Source organism: Oryctolagus cuniculus, chromosome 6, assembly GCF_964237555.1.
Source record: "Oryctolagus cuniculus chromosome 6, mOryCun1.1, whole genome shotgun sequence".
Lineage (NCBI taxonomy): Eukaryota > Metazoa > Chordata > Mammalia > Lagomorpha > Leporidae > Oryctolagus > Oryctolagus cuniculus.
This window is the reverse complement of record NC_091437.1, coordinates 81,666,344-81,689,667: the sequence shown is the minus strand read 5'-3', so window position 1 is coordinate 81,689,667 and position 23,324 is coordinate 81,666,344. Positions and strand designations below refer to the sequence as shown.

The window sequence follows — 23,324 nt, the reverse complement described above, 5'->3', positions numbered from 1 at the left end:
AGGGACTTGATGGAACCAACAGATGGAAAGGCAGCGGGAGGGCGCATGGTTAGAAATGCGTTTTGAGTGCTTGCTCCGCTCCCGGCACAAAGCTAAGTGAGCATATTTGGTCTGTCCCTAATTTCCCTTCGGGACCACCGAGGCCTCAGACGGTGTAAGGAGCTTTCCCGTTAGCAATCCTTGGCAGAGCCTTGGGGAGCGCATCTCCTCCGCCGTCGGCTCTCGAGAGGCTGCGCACGTCCCAAGCCCTGGGGCCGCGGGCGCTGCGGGCACCGCGTCCCTCGCCACCGCACCCCCGGCGCGCGAACATCACGGCCGCCCTGCACCCGCTCTGGCTCATCAAACACCCCCGCAGGCGCCCGGGACCGCGCACTCCGGGCAGCTGGTCCCAGCTCAGGGAGTTAGCCAACTGCGGGTCGCTCTGCGGGTGCTCCAGTGGCGCGCAGTCCCCGAAGGAACGCCCCTCCAGAACCTGGAGTCTGACTTGCCTTCTTGGCCAAGGGTCTCGCTAACTAGAAAGGGAAAATTTTAAGATTCCAGAAAGTTTCGGTCGTGCATTCCAGTAGCCATTAACTGCGCGCCTGACTCTATTAGCCGCTCCTGCAGAGACCAGTGCGGGACGCAGACCGGTGGGTCAACGACCACACTCCGACACTCCGGACGGCTGTGGTTGCAGCCCCGAGAGGAGGCGGGGAGAGTCCCCGACCGGTCCGTCTTCCCTCCCACATGCCCCAACTTGGGTGTCTTCCCTGGAACCCGCACCGCACAGTGCGATTTCAGCCACTTCACGCGGGGAAACCTGACCCCGTCCCCCACTCTCCTCGGACTTCCTGCCAGCCCTGCGCTCAGCCCGGGAGGGAAGATGAGCACTCCAAGAGCCCCCACCGCACCGCCAGCCCGTGCGGGGAGCGGCGCGTGGCGGCGCGGGCCCGACCCCTCCCGCCCGGGCGTCGGCGCGGGGCTGGCGTAGCGCCTGCGTCAGCTGCAGCCCGCCGGCGATTGGGGCACGCGCGCCTCCTTCGGTTTGGGGCTAATTATAAAGTGGCTCCAGCCTCCGCTGGCCCCGGGACGGCGAGGCAGGCGCTCAGAGCCCCGCAGCCCGGCCCGCGGCCCTGCGGCGACGCTGAGAACCGCGACGGTGAGACCCGCGCCTCATGGCGCGCCCCGGCCCAATTCCCCTCGACGCCCGCCCTCCTCACACTTGCCTTCTTCTCTCTTCCTTCTAGAGTCGTGTCTGGGACCCGGTTTTTCCAAACCGCCTGCTCCATCCGAAGAGCGGTCAGCGTAAGTGAATTAGCCCGATGCTCTCCGTCATGGCGCGGGTTTGCGGGTGCCCACCTGCTCTGCTTTCCTCCGCGTTTCATGGCACCAGCTCCCCAACTTTCTCCCGGTTCCTTTGTGTGACCCGGGCCCAGTTTCGCCCTCCCTAGCCCTCTCGTGCGTTCTCTCCAGAATCCGGCCCCGGGCGCCCGGGGGCAACCACACCACCCCGGGACTTGGGAGGTGATGTGAGCCATCCCCAGCTCTCCCTAAAAGGTCGGCTGGGTGAGCGAAGGCCTCGGAAGGAGCGTCCCTGCGGGTTCTCGCTCGACGACGTCTCCCAGCTGGTACTGTCGCGGCGAGGGTTCCTTCCGAGGGACCCATTCTGCGGCGGGACAGGCTCGGAGCGCGCGTGTCCCTCTCTCTCTCGCAGTCCATGGCGCGGTTCCTGAGGCTTTGCACTTGGCTGCTGGCGCTCGGCCCCGGGCTCCTGGCGACCGTGCGGGCGGAATGCAGCCAGGATTGCGCGACGTGCAGCTACCGCTTGGTGCGCCCCGGGGACATCAACTTCCTGGTGAGTGTTAACGCGTCGGGAGCCAGCGAGCCAGCGGCCGCGACAGTCAGCGGACAGTCCCGGGCCCTTTGCGCGCCGCGTCTCGCGCTTACTCGATTTCGTGCAAGAACCCCTGGTGAGAAGTCCTGGTGGCCCAAGTGTTCCCGCTGTTCCGGAACGCTGACCCGGCTGTCTCTCCCTGGCTATCAGCTTCTGGAACCGAAGTTCCAGAAGAACTAGATAGCGACTATCTAGGAACCGCTCAAGGCGGCAGTGGCTGCACACGATGCAAGTTTTAATTCTGGGAGATTCGGGAGCCTGGAAATGTGCTCTCTTACGCAGATGGGATAGACTCGAGTTCTCTCCCCAGAAACGCTTTCACTGCGACCCCCAACACTTCCAGGTCAGGAGCCCCTAACGCGCAACCAACCTCCCATCCCTTCTCAACAATGTAAGTTTTTTGTTAGCGACATTTCGTCGCCTTTCTGGGGATTGCTTTGGTCTGGCGCTCTCAACCTCAGGTCCCTCATGCCCTTGCCTCACCTGTGCAGGAGAGAGGGCAAAAGGCAGGAAAGGGGATCCGGGGAGCGGAAGGAAAAAATCAGCTGATAGGAGACAAAGGAGGTCAGTAATTGTTCTAAAAGCAAATGACGCAGGGATGCAACTTGTGTCTGTCTTGACTGCACTTTTATGATAAGACTAAAACCGCAGTTTAATCGGGATGTGACAAGGACAGGCAGAGATGGCCAGTGTCCAAAGGGGTGGCAGTAGTCCAAAGATAAAGTATACTGCCAGGGGCTTAGGGGTGCCACATGAGGACAAAGGGGTTCTGATGCTAAGCAGAGTCCAGGACTCCTGAGTCCTCTCTGGCGTCCCACTGAATCAGAATTGGAGACCTGGGCAGCTTCGTTTTAACTTGCTCCCCTAACGATTTCTCTGCACTGCTGTTGAAATTCTGTGAGGACTTTAAAGCTCGGTAGAGAGGAGTGTGCAAATTAATCAAGCTGACTGCAGCTTCACTTGAGCCTTCGAAGACATTTTATGCTGTGTGGAGAAGACAATGAAGGAGAGGATTCCAGATTCCACGGTCTCTAGTGCAGGTTAAACGTTTGCTCATCCAAATCTGTGAGTTACCAGATGTATTTCATTTCATGTGTGTTAGCTTGGTTTTACAGAGAAGGCACATGATAGGATTGTATATTTGAACCGTGAGAGAAACGTTCCATCTTAGAAGCAAGCAATCTCCTCTAGCCATATTTTTCTTTCTTCTGTAGTCACGAGCTCTTAAACCATGTCTAAAAACTGAGCAAGTGCTGCAAACATAAGGACAGATGCTAGGAGGAAAGAATTTTAGACACAGAAAGAAACTCCTAACATAGTGCACAGGAGACCCCATGTTTGGCACCATAATTGCCTCTGCACAGTGACACTATCTTGAGCTTTGCTCTCCTAGCCAAGCATGTGGCTCAACCCCCTACCCTAGTGCCCACTGACATCTACATAAAGGTTAAGTGAGCTCTAGTATAATTTGTATTCAAATCACATAATCTGACCTCAAAGTAATATCAGATTCAGTGAACTGACATGACTGATATTTAGCAATGCTCATTCCCATGCCTTTAATGGGGTTCAATCTGCTTGCTTCACCAAGTTCCCAAAATGCTACTAATTTTCCTTTTCTATTGTTGGGGAATTTGAGCAGAATTCACTGGGTAGCAGCTTACTCTTCCCTAGGGGTGACTGAAAATTCTGACTTTTCTCCCTCCTCTCGCCCTCCCTTCATCATTTAAAGGGATGGTGGGGGCAAGTGATGGGAGAATGCAGAGAGAATGGCTCTTCACAAAGTTTACCTCACTGCTTTTTATGTTTTATTGTCGTGGCTTTTTATGATTAATTTCAATACAGACGATGGCAGATGTAGTATAAGCAACTTGAAAGGATGTAAACAATAAGCCACCCTCAATAAAACAAAACAGTCTCCTAGGAAGGCTTTTTGAATGCTAGATAACTGATGTGTTTTGCGTTGGTGCTAACAACTAGTGTTGTTATTTTCTCCATGACAAGATGTTTAGTTAAAGACTGTGTTGCTAGAATTATGGCACTTCTGGAATTTTAGTGTGGATGCAACAGACATGAGAAATGAGGTTGCCTAGGAAAAAGATCACTGTGAAAATCCATGTAACAAGTATTTATTGGGCTTCTACCACCAGAAAGACACCTGTGCTTGGTACCGTAATGGATGCAAAGATGAGTAGGCATAACATGACTTGTATCCAAATAGAATTTTCCATCTATTATGATTTTGACCATGGAACTCAGGGTGCAATAAGTACACAGAGAAGACACATAAATGGCTATAGGAGCTATAAATTAACATCCCTGATTTAGTGTGAGTGTATAATTCTGATTTTTTTTCACTAGTTATTTTTGAAGAGATCCTAAATCATACACAATTAGAAGCATTTTGGTGGTAGTATGAAAAATATTGTCCATTAATTTTTTTAGCAACAAGATTATTTAAATATCATTTTAGAATGGAAATATTGTTGTCCCTTGAACATCTTAAGCTTTTAATGATGTTTGATTCCTTATTCAGATATCAGGGATGCAACAGGACCATTTTAATTAGATTATTTTTTTGCAAACTTATGCCTTTAATTTTCTTAGACACAAAGCTTAAATAATCCTTAAGAGCTGGCTAAATATGTACTCTAGGTATTTTGTTGCATGAATAAAATTCTGTCTTTCATTGTGAAGCTATGCATGTATTTAATATCAAAGAATATACCCATATATTTTTAAATACCAATAAAGGGCCTGAGTTTTCTTCCTAACTCAAGGGTCTTCAGCCGAGTTTTTTAAGTATATTCCAAAAACTCCTGAAATGCCAAGAAATAGCACATAGACTTCATAAATGTTCATATAATCTTAGTACTTCTTTATTATACCCATGATTTCATTGAATAGAATAAAACATTAATAGGATCATTGGAGCATATAGCCTAATTCTTTGAGAATTATTTGAGAATAATTATGGGATACTCAAAAGGAAACAATTGTGTAACTAATCATCACTATTCTATCAAATAACAGGATTTTCATTGGAAAGCACTTTTTCTGTATGCCTGTGGCTAAATGATAAGAAAATAAATATGAATAATGTGTATATTTATGTATGTATAATTCCATGTCTTGTGATTAAATATATGTGGCTCAAAATGATAAAAATCTATTTGAACCACCCAAGGAGATAGGGGGAAAACACAAAAACAACTTTACTTTCATGAAAAATCAATGAATCACAATCCAAATAATTCATAAAATTTGAGTCTCCAGAATGTCTTTCTTTTTAAACTTGTTTTGAAAGTATTATTTTTCTGTGATGGCTGAAAGGGTTGGCAGGAATATTGGATAGTAGTCGAGGTCAATATTAACACAAGAACTCAAATGAATCATGTTAGTGATATTAATTCTACCGAAAAGACAAGAAGATAGAAGGAATTTTGAGGAAGTGTTCCCAGCTGAACAGAGAGTTCTCCCTTTCACTTAGAAAACTCTCCTGCACCATGACATCAGCAGTGAGGAATTACCCGATGAAATCAGATTGTGAAAACAGCTAGTCCAATCTAAAATGGCACGGTGTACACCGTTGATTTAAAACCCAAAGACAGATTTCCGGTTTGATTCAGTTAATCCCCTGGCCCCTCAGCATCCTCTTTCTGATTTTCATGGTCTCCTTCCCCATCCCCTTCCCCTTCCCTTTCCTTCCCAGTGCCCAGTGAGTGAAAGCTGCCATGAGACCATGGAGATGAGCTTTTGGGGGGGAGGGGGGAGGAGTTCCTTCATCAAAGCAAGGGAACCTGGGTCCACCCACAGGCGTTTGCTGAAAAGAACCCACAGCAACCCCTTCTTTCTCATGTGATCAACCCCCTTGCCTCCCCAGGCTTGCACACTGGAGTGTGAAGGGCAGCTGCCCTCTCTGAAAATCTGGGAAACCTGCAAGGATCTCCTGCAGGCCACCAAGCCCGAGCTTCCTCAGGACACCGCCAGCTCGCTTCGTGAAGGCAGCCGGCCAGAAGAGGGCCACTGGCTGGCCAAAAAGTACGGCGGCTTCATGAAAAGGTACGGAGGCTTCATGAAGAAAACGGATGAGCTTTATCCCGGGGAGCCGGAAGACGAGGCCAATGCCGGCGAGACCTTCGGCAAGAGGTACGGGGGCTTCATGAAGAAGAGTGCAGATGAGGAGGAGACCCTGGCCAATTCCTCGGACCTCCTGAGAGAGCTGCTGGCCACAGGGGACAACCGCGAAGGTGGCCACCAGCAGGAGGGCAGCGACCGGGAGGAAGAGGTGAGCAAGAGATATGGGGGCTTCATGCGAGGCGTCAAGAGAAGCCCCCAGCTGGAAGACGAAGCGAGAGAGCTGCAGAAGCGCTATGGGGGCTTCATGCGCAGGGTGGGCCGCCCGGAGTGGTGGATGGACTACCAGAAGCGCTACGGTGGCTTTCTCAAGCGCTTTGCCGAGGCCCTGCCCTCCGACGAAGAAGGCGACGGTTACTCCAAAGAGGTCCCTGAGATGGAAAAACGATACGGAGGATTTATGCGATTTTAATACCCTCCCCCATCAGTGACCCCCGACCCCCAGCCTCCTCCCTCTGTCCCGCAGTGGGAAACCGCCTCGTGGATGGTGTTGTGTTGTCACGTGTGGCTTGCACCCCGTGGTCGCCTTGGTGGTCTGGCTACCTCTGCAGCCTGAAAGCCGTCGATTCAGGTTCCGTGTTCTTTTCAGCGTCTCCAAGCTCATTGTTTGTTCTATGGCAGTTCTCTCGTTTTCATGCTAAAGTACTTTGTTCCTGTGGCCCTTGTTTTCGACAGAACCTCGGCAAATGCTTACTTGTATATAGACATAATAAACCCATGCCCCCACCTGCATGATGTTCGAGTCAGTCTCTTCTTCTGTGAGGCCCTTACCCGCCATTCCACAGCAAATCCTAGGCTCGGGGTCTTGTGGAACATGCTGCTTTTGACAGAACCCAGTAACCACACTGGCTGCCCTCTGTGCCAGCTGAGGCTGCAAAAACGTTTTTATTTCATTCCTCAGATGTAAAATCTTAGATAAGTAAACACATTGCAGCAGTTTCTGGAAATCAGATACATGAAGAAAAACCAAAACCTATTAAGGGCACTAACGGTGCCCATATAGTAAGGAAACCTGTGTTTACATCAGAGGCAGATACCTCTTTTCTTTAGCAAAGTATTTCAGAATTAGACTTTTTTAAAATTAAGATCATTTTGTCTTATTTTACACATGAAGAAGGTGTAGTTGCCCCAAGGTCGCCCAGCAATTGAAGGATGGATATAGGATCTTAAACCCCAAACTTCTCATTCCCAGTCAACATTGTTTCTACTCCAGTCTCCTATCTTCCAGCCAGGTCCCCAGCAACAGCTGAAAGAACTTGGTGCTAAACACATTGTACACCCTTCCAACATGTCTATGATGGATTTGCCAACATCTGACACATGGATATATGAATGAATGAATTGAGTGAATGAATGAATGAATTTGGTCACCATAGAATCACAAAAGATATTGTGAATGTTTTATAAAACAAATTCCCAAACACAAGGCACTCATGACTACTCGCTGTGGTTCACTTGGCTAATCCTCTGCCTGTGGCGCCGGCACCCTGGGTTCTTGTCCCAGGTGGGGTGCCGGATTCTGTACCGGTTGCTCCTCTTCCAGTCCAGTTCTCTGCTGTGGCCCGGGAGTGCAGTGGAGGATGCCCCAAGTGCTTGAGCGGGCCCTGCGTGGGAGACCAGGAGGAAGCACCTGGCTCCTGGCTTCGGATCCGTGCAGGGCGCCAGCTGTAGTGGCCATTTGGGGGGTGAACCAACGGAAAAGGAAGACCTTTCTCTCTGTCTCTCACTGTCTAACTCTGCCTGTCAAAAAAAAAAAAAAAAAAAACATTTGGGAAACACACAGATATAGGACATGTAACATTTCTTGATTTTTGTAATTGAAATTACATGCATCTCAAATCCTATCCACTAAGTCATTTCCCCAGGACCCTCACCAATGTTTTCCTCTTCAAATGTAAAACTTTAGCAAATCAGTGAAGTAGAGGATGAGTCTCTGGTCTGCAGCCAGCAGGTTGCCCATGGGATCCTCATTGTCCAGGCCTGTGTGTTCCATTCTGCGAGACAGCCACAGTGTTTTTAATTGTCCATTCCCCAAAGTCCAACCCTCCAGGGATCCCAGGACATCTGCACAGCCATGCTGTGTTAGAGGACCCTTCTGATGAGGGCAAGTGGTGACAGGTCCCTGCCCTCACAGAGCACCCACACCAAGCCCACCCCATCTACCATCTGATCCTAATGCAAGCAGTGGAAGTGAAGCAGCTGGGGAAGAAGGTGATGAACAGCAATTGGCCCTAGGAAATCCATGCCAGGAGAAATAAGGAGTGGTGGACCCATGGCACGTGGGGATATGAAGTCTCCCTGCAGCCTTAACCAATTGTTTCCTTGGGAAAGGCCAGCCTCGGGTCATCAGACTTTTCCAAACACCACCTAGTTTTTTTTTTTTTTTTAAGATAATATTCCAAATGTTTGTTTGTTTTTTAACATTGGCAGTTTGTTCCATTGTGAGTCAAACAAAACCTGTCTTCAGGTCAGATGTGAGAAGTTTGGTGGAGGTGCCTAGCTTGCAAATAAAAGTCACAATTCTCTCCCCTGGAACAAACCTGGGACCCAGGAACCCAGCCTCCAGCCTTGAGCTGGTGAGGGGTAATTGTCCTTGATCCTCCTTGAAAATAGTAATGCAATTATCCTTATATGTAAGTGGGTAAATATGCATGCTACAATATGTTTTAGGAAATAAACCAAGTTCACTAGCAGACAGTATTTTTTCAGATCAAACACTGTTGTTTGTGTAGGAGCTGTTTCTTTCCCACTCTGGGGTAGCCCTGTAGACACTGGGAATGGTTGACAGTCATCTCCACCCTGTTTCACCACCTGTCACCTGTGCCGAGAGTCCCTTTGTTCCTGGGGAGGGACAGCGTCACGCCCTCCTGCAGTTCCATAGCCCCTCACCCCCAGAGCAGAATCGGGGACCCAAAAGAAGCCTCATAACTGTCCGGGAGAGGAAGGAGCAGTGGAGGCTGGGAAATGAGCAGAGGAAAGGGCAGTGGGATGCACTGTCTTCTCTTCACACCGAGCCACACGGGTGCTGGCACCCAGAAGGTCCCTGACAGAATGGGTGGCTGTCCAAGAAGGGTGAGTTGGTGCCATGTGGGACTGCTTCTGGTCCCAAACATCTTCACGCTGCCTGCCTTCAATCTGAAAATTCATTATTGAAAGCTTGGTTCTTTGTTCAATGTAATATTTCATTTATTATTTTTAGAGATGACACTTTTAATTTACATCATGGGCAGAGGCTTAATATTCCATTAAATGAAGTGTTCAACAAATAGTGAAAAATGAAAGCTTGTGTCGTTGACTCTTCACAGCTTTCACGCTTTGAAGAATTTTGTTTAAATTCTGAGATGCATTTGCGTAAGGTAACCAGGGATGCTATTGTAAACGCCTATGGGCTCTGACTGCGGCACCGCATGTGTGCTCAGCACAAAGCTTCTGAGAAGGACTAGGGTTGGGACCCATGAGGTATGGGACTGAGGGCAGGGTGGAGCCTAAGCCACTGGGGACCTGGGGAAAACCCCTGTTGACTGAGAAAAACGGAAGCTCCACGCTCCCTGCAGAGGGCGCTGCTGCTCCATCCATATGTCTGCCTGATGTTTGAGTTCTGCCTTGTTCCCTCCTCCTAGGGCCTCCCTAGTCCCCCCTCCAAGCCGCAGTCCCAGGTCAGGCTCCTGCTGAGGTTAATCCTTGTGAGCCAGGGACCAGGCTGCAGGAGTAAAATCCCAGCTATTGTAGACTGAAACTGAAAGGCTCCCTGCCTGCCTGTCCTCTTGTGCATTTCCTCGGGTTGTTTAAGAAGTAAGCATGTGAAGGTGCACCAAGTCCTTACTAAGTCAGAGCCTGCACATAGCATTGACGGGCTTAGCTGCTGCCATTTCTCAATCCCTCAGCTTCCTCCAGCTGGATCCTGGGCTCTCCACCACCTGCCCCAGTTCACCCTGGTCTTTCACTAGCTGTGAGCATCGTCATGGTCACCAGGTAGGGGCTGTTTTCCTGGAGGCTGTGTCCCACAGGCAGAACTGTTGGCAGAACTCTTTCCTATTCGTTTTTACTATCTCGACTTTCTTCTACACATCGGTAAAACCTGAGTACTCAGAGAGTTACCCACAAGTCATTATATATCTGTCCAAACTCAGGGCACAATACCAAGAGTGAGGCATAATGTGAAACAGGGGCTTGAAGATGTTATGTGGGCTGACCAGCAGTAACAACTGCACCATTCTAGAGGGGAGTTAGGGGAGGAGCTGCTCACTGGCAGGAGGGTGTGTGGGAAATCTCTGTACTTTCTACTCAGTTTTGCTGGAAATCTAAAACTACTCAAAAAAAATCAAGCTTTTTAAAAAGTGATCCAGGGGCCGGTACTGTGGCACACAGCCGCCACCTGCAGTGCCGGCATCCCATATGATCACAGGTTCATGTCCCTGCTGCTTCACTTCTGATTCAGCTCCTTGCTCATGCACTTGGGAAAACAATGGAAGATGGCCCAAGTCCTTGAATCTCTGCACACACACAGAAGACCAGGAAGAGGCTCCTGACTCCTGAAAGGCTCCCTGCCTGCCTGTCCTCTTGTGCATTTCCTCGGGTTGTTTAAGAAGTAAGCATGTGAAGGTGCACCAAGTCCTTACTAAGTCAGAGCCTGCACATAGCATTGACGGGCTTAGCTGCTGCCATTTCTCAATCCCTCAGCTTCCTCCGGCTGGATCCTGGGCTCTCCACCTAGTTCAGCCCTAGCCATTGCAGCCGTCTGGGGAGTGTACCAGTGGATAGAAGATCTTTCTCTCTCTCTCTCTCTCTCTCTCTCTCTCTCTCTCCCTCCCTTTGCCTCTCTAACACTGGCTTAAATAAATAAATCTTTTTTAAAGTGATCCAAGGGGGTGGGTATTTTCCACAATAGTGAAGACACTGCTTGAGACAAACATCTGAGAGTACCTGGGTTCAAATCCCAGCTCTGCTCCCAAGTTTTGCTGCTGCCTACCATGGGAGGCAACAGGTGAAGGCTCAACTGGTTGGGTCCTTGCCACTCATATGAGAGATTTGGATTGAGTTCCTGGGCCTTTGCTATACCCTGACCCAGCGCTCCCTCCCCACTGTTGTGGGCATTTGGTGAGTGAACCAGCAAATGGAAGATATCTTTCTCTGTGTGTGTGTTTGTGTGTGTGTATGTTTTCCTTTGCTGTTCACATATCCAAAAATGAAATAAAAGGTATGTAGAATGCAAGATTTTTTTAAAAGATTTATTTATCTGAAAGGTGAAATTCCAGAGAAAGGGAGAGAGAGAGACAGAGATAGAGGGATCTTCCATCTATTGGTTCACTGTCTAAATAGCTGCAACAGCCAGGGCTGGACCAGGCTGAAGCCAGGAGCCAGGAGGTTCTTCTGGGTCTCTCACATGGATGCAGGGGCACAAGTACCTAGGCCATTTTCTTCTGCCTTCCCAGGAGCGTTAGCAGGGAGCTGGACTAGAACTGGCCCTCATTTGGGATATTGGCACTGTACTCCATGGCTTTAACCCACCGCAGCACTGGGCCAGCCCCAGAATGCAAGCTTTGAACTACAAAGATTGATTCTTAGGAGAAGATAGAGAAGGAGTGTAAATCTTTGAATACTTATAATTATGGGAGCTTGTTTTGTCTTTTTTTACTGAAATGCACAGAACCATGTTCCCATAAATCCGCTCATTCAACCAAGCTATGAGGCCTACTGCATAATTATCTGATGGAGGAATGTTTTAGATGTAGGGAAGAGTGAGTGCAGTGCCTTGAAATGAGAACAGGGTGGATTTCTGGATGAGCAGCAAGACTTGTGAGGTCTCATGCAGGCTTAGCGTTCTATTCTCAAGGTGACAGAAAATGACTTGAGGCTGAGAGCAGATGAGTGACACAAAATGCTGACATGTTGAAGCTTCACTGTCTGCCACGTAGAGCAAGTTCCCCATTTCCCCCTCTCCTTATCCTCCTGAGGGAGGCCTGCGTTACATACCTGTCATTATTTTGCATCTATCAAGACATCTGTGCTCTCCTAAAAAAATATGTACAATTTGCAGCTTTATAACAAAATGCCATGAGTAAATTATCTTTAACCATTTCTACACCAAAAATCAGAACTTACCACCCATTGCCTTAAGAATGAAAACAAACAAACAAAACAAAGCATGCAATTATATTATTGGCCAGGAGTGCCATGTCTCCACAGGGAGGCAGTGCAAACATCTCATCCTTAGAGGGAGCTTGGCAATGACATCTTCATATTCAGGCATGTTGTGAGCATACTCTTTGCCTCCTAGCTTTCCTTTATCAAGTACAACACATGCACGAGAGTTCAGCACATCCTGAGTGTGGATCTCATTGGATTGCTGCAAAGCAAACAGACTCATGAACCACCAAATAGAGATGTAGGGTAGTATCAGGACCTCAAAACTCCCATACATGCCCTTCTCCCCTGTAACTAGCTCTTCTCTCCCCTTACCTCCTTGTAATCGCTCTTGCGACACAAAAAAACATAGATCCATTTACCTATTTTGAAATTTTACATAAATGGAAACATAATTTTCTACCATCTATTTGGCTCTACATTTATTTGCAAGGCTTATCCATACTGTTGCTTCCAGACGTGGTTTATTATTTTATTGCCTTATTATATTCCCATTGTATGGAAATACTACAATTCCATTTCACTGTTAATGGGTGTTTGGATTATTTCTATGTTTTGGCTGCTGCAAATACAAGGGTGTTTCAAAAGCTTATGGAGGGGCTGGCGTCTTGGCATGGCAGGTAAAGCCACCACCTGTGATAATAGCATCCCATATGGGTGCTTGTTCATATACTAGCTGCTCCACTTCTAATCCAGCTTCCCGCTAATGTACCTAGGAAAAGCAACAGAAGATGGCCCAAGTTTTAGACCCCTGTCATCCACATGGGAGACTCCTGGCTTTGGCTTGAGCAGTACACCAGCAAATGGAAGACCTTGCTCTCTCCTTCTCTCTCTCTCTATAACTCTTTCAAATAAATAAATCTTTTTTTAAAAAAGAATTTGTACTAATTTGGACTCTCACCTATATATGTTTCACAGATATTTCATGTGGTTGGTCTTTTTGTAGTTTTGGTATTCTGTTTTGTTTTGTTTTGTTTGTTAAGTTTCAAGCTTTTTATTCAGTGAGAAATGCATAGGAGAGTGAGGGCCCTATCTAAAAGAGAGAGAAATCTGGATTCATACCAAGTACCAATTGGTATTCTGTTTTGATTTACATTTCTCCAATTACTCATGAAACCAAGCATCAATTTGAATGCTTATCGACCATTTGAATATCCTTAGTTACACTTCTGCTTTTCAAATGTACTTTTCAGGGTGCACTTCTGAACTATTTTCTACTTAATAGTAACTTGCCTTATCTTCATGAGATACATCCATTTTTAATTAAGAATTCCCTCAAGAGCCATATTTTATCTCCTTACAATCTACACAAACTTTTCTATAAGCCTGACTACAGACTGGCTCTGCAACATTGCTGGCTCATCCTTCACTGCCTTGCAAGTTGCTGGGTTGCTTTGTGCTACCTCTTCCATCAGCTCTTTTTTTTTTTTTTTTAAGATTTATTTATTTACTTGAAAGAGTTACACAGAAAGAGAAGGAGAGGCAGAGAAAAGTCTTCCACCCACTGGTTCACTCCCCAATTGGCAGCAATGGCCAGAGCTGTGCCATTCCAAAGTCAGGAGCCAGGAGCTTCTTCCAGGTCACTCACACAGGTGCAGGGGCCCAAGCACTTGGGCCATCTTCTACTGCTTTCCCAGGCCACAACAGAGAGCTGGATGGGAAGTGGAGGAGCCGGGACTTGAACCGGCACCCATATGGGATGCCAGCACTGCAGGCGGAGGCTTTACCTGTTACACCACAGTGCTGGCCCCCCATCACCTCTTAAATTCAGACCATCTAGGGAGAGCACTGGCATTGAGCAGCCCTCGCCCACCTGGCCAGCTATAGCATGCTGAGTCTCCCTGCACACTCCCTGGGATTAGCGGTGCTTGGTCCTCTTAGGGTCTTCTTCAGCAAGGTGAGGGAAACAGTTTCAGGCAGAACTCAACAGGTTTTGGTAATGAAAACTAAGTATTTTCAAGGAGACACTTCAAGGCTAAGCAGCAATGAGGCTCCATCTTCCCTCAGCCCCTACACCTCCAGCCTCTTGCCAGTGTTGAATAATTTTAATCACTTAATGTTGCCCTGATATTTGGTAAAATATCTTATGTTCATTTTGTGTTAAGTCTTTGTGTATTAGAGAGTCTGAGCTTCATTTTATGTATGCTGAACATTCTGTTTTAAATTTCTTCTTTATCTTTTGGTTGTCTTTCACTGATGCATAGGGACCTTTTAATATAATGTACCAAATAATCCCTTCTTCTGTACTTATTACTGTGTTCTGTAACTAGGAAACTGAAGCTATTCATCTTTGTGTACCTCAAGCTTTTCTTCACTGGGTACATGTGTTGTCTCAAGCTTGAAGCCTCTTGGAAAAGCTTTGGAATTTTACTTTTCTAAAACTCCAGGAATCACATAATTGGGTTCTGCTTGGGAGTTACTCCAAATACAAAACAAGTCTAAATGTCTCCTAATGGAGACAACTTTAATGTTAAATCATCCTTTGTCTGATAAAGCACAAAAAAGGTAGAAACTTTTGAGAGTTGGAATCCCATGGCAACTCCTTTGTGCATAGTCTCATAAAATAAGCTGGCAGCCACTAACCCATGCCTGAAGTTATTGTCCAGCCATCTCCCCAAACTGTAGCATGGTCTAGTCATGGCTGCTATAGCAAATGGTAGGCATAGAACATTTCATCAAAGAAACACCAAGCTACAAGAGGAGGAGCAGGCAGATAGAGCCTGATATAATAACGCTTCTTGAAACTGTAGCCTACAATATCCCTGAAACAGCAGCAGATGAAGATTTGTCAAGTTGAGCATCTACTGTACCTGAATGTCTTCAGATTAGACAAAAACTGAATTTTGTGTGATTGACTACATACTGTCCAGGGTCTTTGTAGATATTCTAGCAAGGAGGGAATCTCACAGAATTTGATGGCATCTATTTATATTTTTATGTTCATTTAGGTATGTTCTGATAGGGAGATTGTCACCACCAGAAAGGCAGCTTTTATTTTTTTTTTTTTTTTTTTTTTTTTGACAGGCAGAGTGGACAGTGAGAGAGAGAGACAGAGAGAAAGGTCTTCCTTTGCCGTTGGTTCACCCTCCAATGGCCGCCGCGGCCAGCGCGCTGCGGCCGGCGCACCGCGCTGATCCGATGGCAGGAGCCAGGAGCCAGGTGCTTCTCCTGGTCTCCCCATGGGGTGCAGGGCCCAAGCACCTGGGCCATCCTCCACTGCACTCCCTGGCCACAGCAGAGAGCTGGCCTGGAAGAGGGGCAACCGGGACAGAATCCGGCGCCCCAACCGGGACTAGAACCCGGTGTGCCAGCGCCGCTAGGCGGAGGATTAGCCTAGTGAGCCGCGGCGCTGGCTTTTCTTTCCTTTTTCTAAGATTTATTTATATGAAAGGCAGAGAAAGAAAGAGAGAGAGAGGATCTTCCAACTGTTGGTTCATTCCCCAAATGACCACAATAGCCAGTGCTAGGCCAAGCTGAAGTCAGGAGCCAGGAACTCCATCCACGTTCCCATGTGGGTTGCAGACACCGGAGTATTAGGGTCATCTGCTGTTGCCTTCCCAGGTGCATTAGGAGGAAGCGGAATCAGAAGGGTAGCAGCTAGAATTGGACCCAGCACTTCTGTGTGGGAAGAGAGCATCAGGTTGGAAATTCACCCACGGCATCACAACACTGGTCCCTGATCAGAATTTAAAAGTCACTAAAATGAAACATTTCACTTCACATTAGTGAAGCATGACAAATCAATTACACTAGAAAGCTAGTTACTGATTTCCCCTCTTATTCATGACAGCCAAAGGCCTACTTCAACATGCCTTCTTGCTTAGGTTCCCCTGTCTGGCTAGGTTTCTTTAATATAGCTTTCATAGAAAATTCTTTTTTGCTTGGTGGTTTGTTGTTTTACCATCCCAGCACTTATTTCATTTTATAACTATTTGTTAATTGGTGCAATTAATTTCTGCCTTAACAAGTAGAGCACCCTAGGAAAGTGGGAACCGTATCCCTTTTGCTTGCCTTAGGCATTCAGTAAATATCATTATGAGTCTGTGTTCACATTCAAACTAATAACATGCAAAATGTAAACAATATTTAAAGCACTTTAATTTAAAAGACATAATTATGTAATAAGTAATGAACCTATCTGCAACTAAGCACCACACTGGGTAGGAGCTGAACTGTTAAGCTCCTGGGTTCTGGGTCAAAAGTCTGGTGGAGGCAGCTCCATCACTTCTTCATGGCACCTGGAGCCAAGGAGAAAGGAAAACAGCCTGACCCACTGCCAATGACCTCAAATAGGGGTAGATCTCTCCCCATCTACTAACAGAGGCTCCTGTACTGCTAGATGCTTGGGGTGCTTGGAGGAAGAAGATGCAGTCAAGGAAGCAGGACCTGAGCAAAGTCACACACCAGCATAGCCTTTGGATTTGCAATATTGTTGGCATCATTATGGGAAAGTGGCCCCAAATTTCCAATATAACATCTGTTTCTGAACCAAAAGAAAGATCAGAATGGGAAAGAGAAGAAAAACAAATATTCCTGCTTGATGTAACACTATAAAATTCTATAGTACATACAGAAAACAATATTAACAAAGAGAATGCAACAATGACTTCACTCGTGATGAAATGAAAATTTGAAAACAACCTGAAACGAAAGTTTAAAATAACATCTTTAACAAGATAAAGATAGAAAGACCACCCAAGAACAGTGAGAAATCATGAAATTAAAATATGTCAGCAATCTATGAAGTACATAGTCAAGGCGAGGGGTGAGCTAATTAAGCAGGAGAAATTCTAGACTGCACACAGTTAAAGTTTGCAGTCATTAGTAAGAAGTTCATGATGAGGAATTAATCCAAACCAAAATGAAGACCCTTGGGGCTGGCTCAGTGGCATAGCAGGTGTATAGCCACCACCTGCAGTCTCTGCATCCCATACGGGTGCCAGTTTGAGACTCGACTGCTCCACTTCTGATCCAGCTCTCTGCTATGGCCTGGGAAAGCAGTAGAAGATGTCCCAACTCCTTGGGCCTCTGCACCTATGTGGGAAATCCGTAAGAAGCTCCTGGCTCCTGGTTTATGGATCTGCGCAGCTCTGGCTATTGTGGCCATCTGGGGAATGATCCAGAGGATAGAAGACCTCTCTCTCTCTTCTCTCTCTTTTTCTCACTGTCTGCCTCTCTGTAACTCTGCCTTTCAAATAAATAAATGAATATTTAAAAAATAAATAAAGTGTAGATAAATATGGAACAACATGGGAATTTCAATGTTTACATGAAAGATATTTGCTTAGGAACTAGAATTAAGAAAGCAATCAGAATGTGGAGGAACCTTGAGGGAGACTACTTATTAATAGGGACAAACATCTCACTCGGTGTTTGTCAGAGCCTATAGCATTTCCTTAGCTGCTTTTGGCATCATTTCAACTGTTTTTCCATTGAAGTCCATCAGCTGATCACCTTTGCAATCCAGCCATGCATGCCTTCAGCAGAATTCAAGCCATGCAGTGGTCCCCAACAGGGTGGGGTAAGCCATACCACATTGGAGTATGGGTTCCAGTCCTAACTACTCTGCTTCTGATCCAGCTTCCTGTTAATGAACCTGGAAGGGTAGTGGATGATGGCCTCAGTATCTGAGTCCCTGCCTCCCATGTGGGGGACCCAGATGCTGTTCTTGGTTCCTAGTTTTGGCCTGGCCCAGTCCCAGCTGTTGTGGGTATTTGGAAAATGAACCAACAGTTGTAAGATCTTTCTTTCTCTTTCTCCCCTTGCTCTCCTCTGTCTCCGTGCATTTCAAATAAGTAAGTAAAAAATCTTTTTTTTTTAAAAGAAAAGGCAATAGAGGAAGGGAAGGATGTAGAGAGTGACTAGTGATTCAAGCTAACATCCTATATCCTCCAAAACTAGCATTAAAAGCATGTAAAATGAAAATTGTGAATAATGCAAATATTAAGAACTTTTATCAGTCTTTCTGGAAGATACACTAAAAAATTAAATACAATTCTTTTAGAAGTTATCTCTTTTGTATTCCAGAAATTTTTTTTTTTTTTGACAGGCAGAGTTAGACAGTGAGAGAGAGACAGAGAGAAAGGTCTTCCTTTTTCCATTGGTTCACCCAAGTGGCTGCTATGCCCGGCGCGCTGCGTCGATCCGAAGCCAGGAGCCAGGTGCTTCTCCTGGTCTCCCATGTGGGTGCAGGGCCCAAGGACTTGGGCCATCCTCCACTGCACTCCCGGGCCACAGCAGAGAGCTGGCCTGGAAGAGGAGCAACCAGGACAGAATCCGGCACCCCAACCGGGACTTGAACCTGGGGTGCCAGCGCCGCAGGTGAAGGATTAGCCAAGTGAGCCGCGACTCCGGCCCAGAAATGTTAATATTAGTTAGCACTGACTGTATAAAAAGTTAAGTTTCATATGTTTTTATATCAAAATAAAAATTTTTGACAAAAATAAGAAGGGAGAAAAGAAGTAGAACATTCACTGGGTGACAGCAAAATTGTTTCCTAAAAGAGCAAGCATGGAAAACATGACAGTACTCATTCTTTTTATGAGGCTGGTAAAGTTTTTAACACTGTTAGTGTATTGCTGCAATGCAATAAACTGCATCTATTTAAGGGGGACATTTGGGTTTGATGGGTTTTGACGTATCTACACAACTGTGAAGCTGCACAGAACCAGCACGATACATGTAACCGTACTCGAAAAGGATGGGATCCATGCTTTCCTTTCCTTTCCAAGCTTATCTCCCCCTGCCCACTGTTTGTTTCGATCTCCAGATGTTTGGGTTTTTTTTTTTCCCCTATAATTTAACAAAAATGGAGTCATTCAGAATATACTCTTTGCTATCGAGCATGTTTACCTGAGCATACTTGTTAGGAGACCCATCAATGATGAACTGGATCTACAGTTCATTCCTTTTTATGGGTGGGCCACAGATTGTTCCTCCATTCACCTGCTGATGAACTTTTTTTATTGCTTTCAGTGTAGAGCTCTTGCAAATAAAGCTGTCATGGACACTTCTATAGAAGTCTTTGTATGGACACAGGCCTTCATTTCTCTTTGATAAATACCTAGGGAAGAAATGTCAGAAGGTTATAGCAGATGTATGTTTGACATTTTAAGAAATGCTTTTTGCAAACTCACCCAAATTGGTTATAGTATTTTACTTTTTTAAAATTGCATTTCTCTTTTTATAATTTAATTTTTTTTTGTTTGAGAGGCATAGAAACAGGCAAATAGACAGAGAGAATTCCCATCTGCTGATTCAATCCACAAATGCATGCAACAACCTGGGCTGGAATAGGCCAAAGTCAGGAGCCAGCATCTCATTCCATGTCTTCTACATGGGTGCTGGGTACCCAATACGTGCGCCATCATCAACTGCCTCCCAGGTCTGTGTTACCAAGAAGCTGAAGTCAGGAGCTGAAGCTGGAATTGAAACCAAGGTACTCTGATAAGAGATGTGGATGTCTTAATGAGTCTTAACCACTAGGCCAAATGTAAACCCCGTATTTTACATTATTTAGTTCCAGTAGTTTATTTGTGTATTTATTTTTTTTTTATGTTAGCTATACAATTTTCGTAGCTCTACTTGCTAGAGGAAGTTCTCTTCAGTTCTTACTTTGTCAAAGTTTTTCAGAGAAATGGGTGCATTATTTGTAAAAATTTGGGGGCCTGGTACTGTGGTGTAGTAGGCTAGGGCTTTGCCAGAGCCAGCCTCTCTGCTTATGGCCTGGGAAAGCAGCAGAAGATGTCCCAAGTGCTTGGGCCCCTGCACCCACATGGGAGATTCAGAAGAAGCTCCTGGCTTCAGATTGGCCCAGCTCCGGATTGGGATTGTTGGAAGTTGGAAGACTTCTCTGTCTCTCCTCTCTCTGTCTATAACTCTATCTCTCAAATAAATAAATAAATCTTTTAAAAAAGGATGGATAAACTTTAAAAATGTTTTGACTTAGTCTATTGAGATTACAATACAGTGTGTCCTTTAGTCTGCTAATGTGGCAAATTACATTGATTTTTCTCATATTAAACTGTTTTCATATTCGTGGAATAAAATGCACTAAGCCATGACGTATTATGTGCTTTATATATCGGTGGATTCAATTTACTCAGAGTAAAGTGTTGAATCTCTGGCTCTAATTGCATATCATCTATTTCTCCTGAGTTTCAAATTTTATATATTTTTTGTATATGTATATTTTTAAAGTTCTGTTAATAGGTATATAAGCATTTAGGATTGCAGTATTCTTTTGATTAACTGAGCCTCTCTTTATCATGTGATGATCCTTTTCATTCTCTGCTCTGACATTCACTTTGTCTAATTATAATAGACACTATAGCTTTTTAAAAATTACCATTAAAATACAATTCTTTCCATCTTTTACTTTGTTCTTTCTGAGTCTTTCAAAGTGAGTTTATGTCATCTTAAAGTTAGTAGACTAAGGGTCTTGATTTTCTTTATCCAGTGTGATGATCCCTGTCACTTAACTAAGATGTCTAGACCATTACATTTATGTAATTATTCATATTGATAAGTTTATATTTTCCATGGGAATATGTTGCCCCATTTATTTCTTTTTTCTCTTTTTTTCTATTTACTATTTTTTATTAAATGGGCATTTTTATTTTTTCTTTTTTATTTCTATTGTTGGTTTATTAGTTAATCTTTATTTTTTAAAGTTTGCTTTAAGTTTTATAGACTATATTAACTGGTGATAATCTACCCTCAAATAACATTCACTTCATGAATAGCATAAGAACCTTAAAACAATATGCTTTCAGGGCTGGCAGCAGGTTAAAGCCCTGGTCTTTAGTGCTGGCTTCCCATATGGGCACTGATTCCAGTCCCAGCTGCTCCACTTCCAATCAAGCTTCCTGCTGATATGCCTGCAAACTCAGCAAAGGATAGCCCAAGTGCTTAGTTTCCTGCCCCCACGTGAGAGACCAGAAGAAGCTCCTGCCTCCTGACTTAAACCTAGCCCAGTTACGGCCATTGTGGCCATTTGAGGAGTGAACCAGTGGATGGAAGACCTCTCTCTGTGTGTCTCTACCTCATTCTGTAGCTCTGCCTTTCAAATAAATAAAAGTAAAATCTTTAAAAATATATACTTTCATTACCTCTCCTATTTTTCATGTTATTATTGTCATACATTTTACTTTTACATTTTATTAAGATTTGTTTAGTTTTTTTTTTTTTTTTGCAAGTTAGATTTACAGAGAGAGAAAGATATCTTCTATCTGCTGGTTGACTCCCCAGATGGCCACAACAGCCAGGGCGGGGCAAAGCTGAAGCCAGGAGTTTCATCTGAGTGTCTCATATGCATGGCAGGAGTACAAACACTTGAGCCATCTTCTGCTTTTCTTAAGCCATTAGCAGGAAGCTGGATCAGAAGCGGAGGACTGGGACTTGAACCAGCACTCATATGGGACACTGGCTTCGCAGGCAGTAGCATTACCTGCTACGCCACAATGCTGGGCCCCTATATATGGGGCCACAATACTCAGTTTATTGTGGTTGGAGTATGTTGAGCTCCTTTAATCTGTAGGTTTATGGTTTTCTCCAGATTTGGATAATTTTTGGCCATTACATCTTCAGACATTCCTTCTTCCTTTAGAAACTAGTATTTATATATATTTATCTGCTTAAAGATCTGTGAATTTTTTTCAGGGCTTGATCTCTGTGTCAAACACTGGTAAGCACTTTACAAATATTACCCCAGTTGTCTCTTATAGCAAACATTTAAGTTAGGCATTATCATCACCCCTTTTACAGCATTAAAGGTTAGGTTGTCTACTCAAGACTATATAGTTACTAGAATACCAATGTTGTAACCTAGGAAATCCACTTCCACAACTTAAAATTTTCTTACCAATTGCAAAAGAGTTCTGGAAACTAAACACCATTCTTTTTTCATTCCTTGTCACTCAACACATCTCAGAGGTGAAACCTGGCCACCATTCATAAGCATGCTTTCCAAGTCCAAGTTCTTTTAACATAGTCAAGGCGTCTAACACTATGTGGCATCAAGTATGAGCTCCAAGCATCCCCTAGTTCCCAAATTAGGGTTCACTCCATGTCCCAGGAAAAGTTGAAAGAGCAGCTGCAGCTTAGCTCAGTCTGTGAACAACTCCACTAATTCAACCCTACATCTTTCATCTCTCTTTCATTAAAACTAGAAACTCAGCATTAAAATATACGGAGCTTATGCCATACAGTAAATCATTTCTTAAGAGATGTTTTTACATCGGTACAACTTTGGAAGCTCAGAAACAAGTGCGCATGCAGAGCAAGAAAATGTGATAAGTGCCAAAATGTTCTCTGAATGTACAGAAAACAGTAAAACACAACCCACAGCATCTGACAAATAAAGACTCCTTGACATAATAGCTGCATCAAAGATAATGCTTCCAAAAGCATGGGCCTAAGAAGGCAAAATTTTAAAATGTTTCATATATTTAAATTAAATTTAAATTGTATTTAATTAAATTTAAAAAATATATATTTATATATATAAAATTTAATATGTATATATTTCATCAAGATGAAAAAGTTGGTGATTCCAGACTTCAGTGTTCTCAGATACACCCCACCCAGGTCTCCCTTCTCATCCAATTGGGAAGAGACAGAATGAAACCATGTAACACAAGGAAGGCAGGAGAGCCATCAACCAAGGACAGGGTGTGAGAATTGACAACTGAGAATTCTAATCAAATCAGAGTGACAGATTGAAGAGTATTCATCAACTCAGAGACAAGCTAGTTATGCCTAATCATTTATTTCATAGTTATTAGGCATTTTTGTAGGTTGTGTTTACTTGAGAAAATATTTAAAGTGAAAGCATTAAGTCACAAAATCAACATCAAGCTTTCTCAACAGATGTTGGAGTAGATGGGTAGATCAGAAGTTGAGGACTGAGGCAGAGCAAAGTGTACCAAGAGTTTAGAGACCATCATTTTGAAACATCAAGCTTCACCTGAACTGATAGCAGGCCTATAGGCTTGTGGGCAACTGTTGGATAAATAGCCTCTGGACTAGATATTTCCATTTGCAATAATGTGAATGTGATTTGTCCCCTCCAAAACTATGTTGAAATTAAATTCCCATTATGAGATATTAAGAGGAAGGACTGGGGCAGCATTGAGGTGCAGTAAGTTAAGCTGATTCTTGGGACACTCAC

The 23,324-nt window shown here is 44.9% G+C and overlaps 1 protein-coding gene and 1 long non-coding RNA gene across 9 annotated transcripts in view; one reads left to right on the top strand and one right to left on the bottom strand.

The window, feature by feature from the left end:
• Window positions 1–965: 965 nt before the first annotated feature.
• On the top strand, window positions 966–6,742 carry PENK (proenkephalin). Its single transcript, XM_002710503.5, has 4 exons — window positions 966–1,138; window positions 1,227–1,284; window positions 1,694–1,834; window positions 5,757–6,742. The coding sequence occupies exons 3-4, from the start codon at window positions 1,697–1,699 to the stop codon at window positions 6,420–6,422; spliced, it is 804 nt and encodes a 267-aa protein (XP_002710549.2). The 5' UTR covers window positions 966–1,138; window positions 1,227–1,284; window positions 1,694–1,696; the 3' UTR covers window positions 6,423–6,742.
• LOC103348026 (uncharacterized) overlaps window positions 6,248–23,324 on the bottom strand; it is a 112,116-nt gene continuing 95,039 nt past the window's right edge. For 7 of the 8 annotated variants that reach the window (XR_011390001.1, XR_011390002.1, XR_011390003.1 and 4 more), the window contains 3 exons: window positions 19,437–19,575; window positions 7,885–19,217; window positions 6,248–7,750 (listed from right to left, as the gene is read on the bottom strand). This is a non-coding gene — a long non-coding RNA (uncharacterized lncRNA). The remainder of the gene's footprint in view (window positions 7,751–7,884; window positions 19,218–19,436; window positions 19,576–23,324) is intronic. The other variant, XR_011390000.1, reaches the window with a different exon arrangement.

What these genes read in the sequence shown, in the direction of transcription:
- PENK (XM_002710503.5), top strand. Translation starts at nt 1,697, where the DNA reads ATGGCGCGGTTCCTGAGGCTTTGCACTTGGCTGCTGGCGCTCGGCCCC. An exon ending in CCGGGGACATCAACTTCCTG is followed by an intron (nt 1,835 to 5,756) that starts GTGAGTGTTAAC and finishes TTGCCTCCCCAG; the next exon opens with GCTTGCACACTGGAGTGTGA.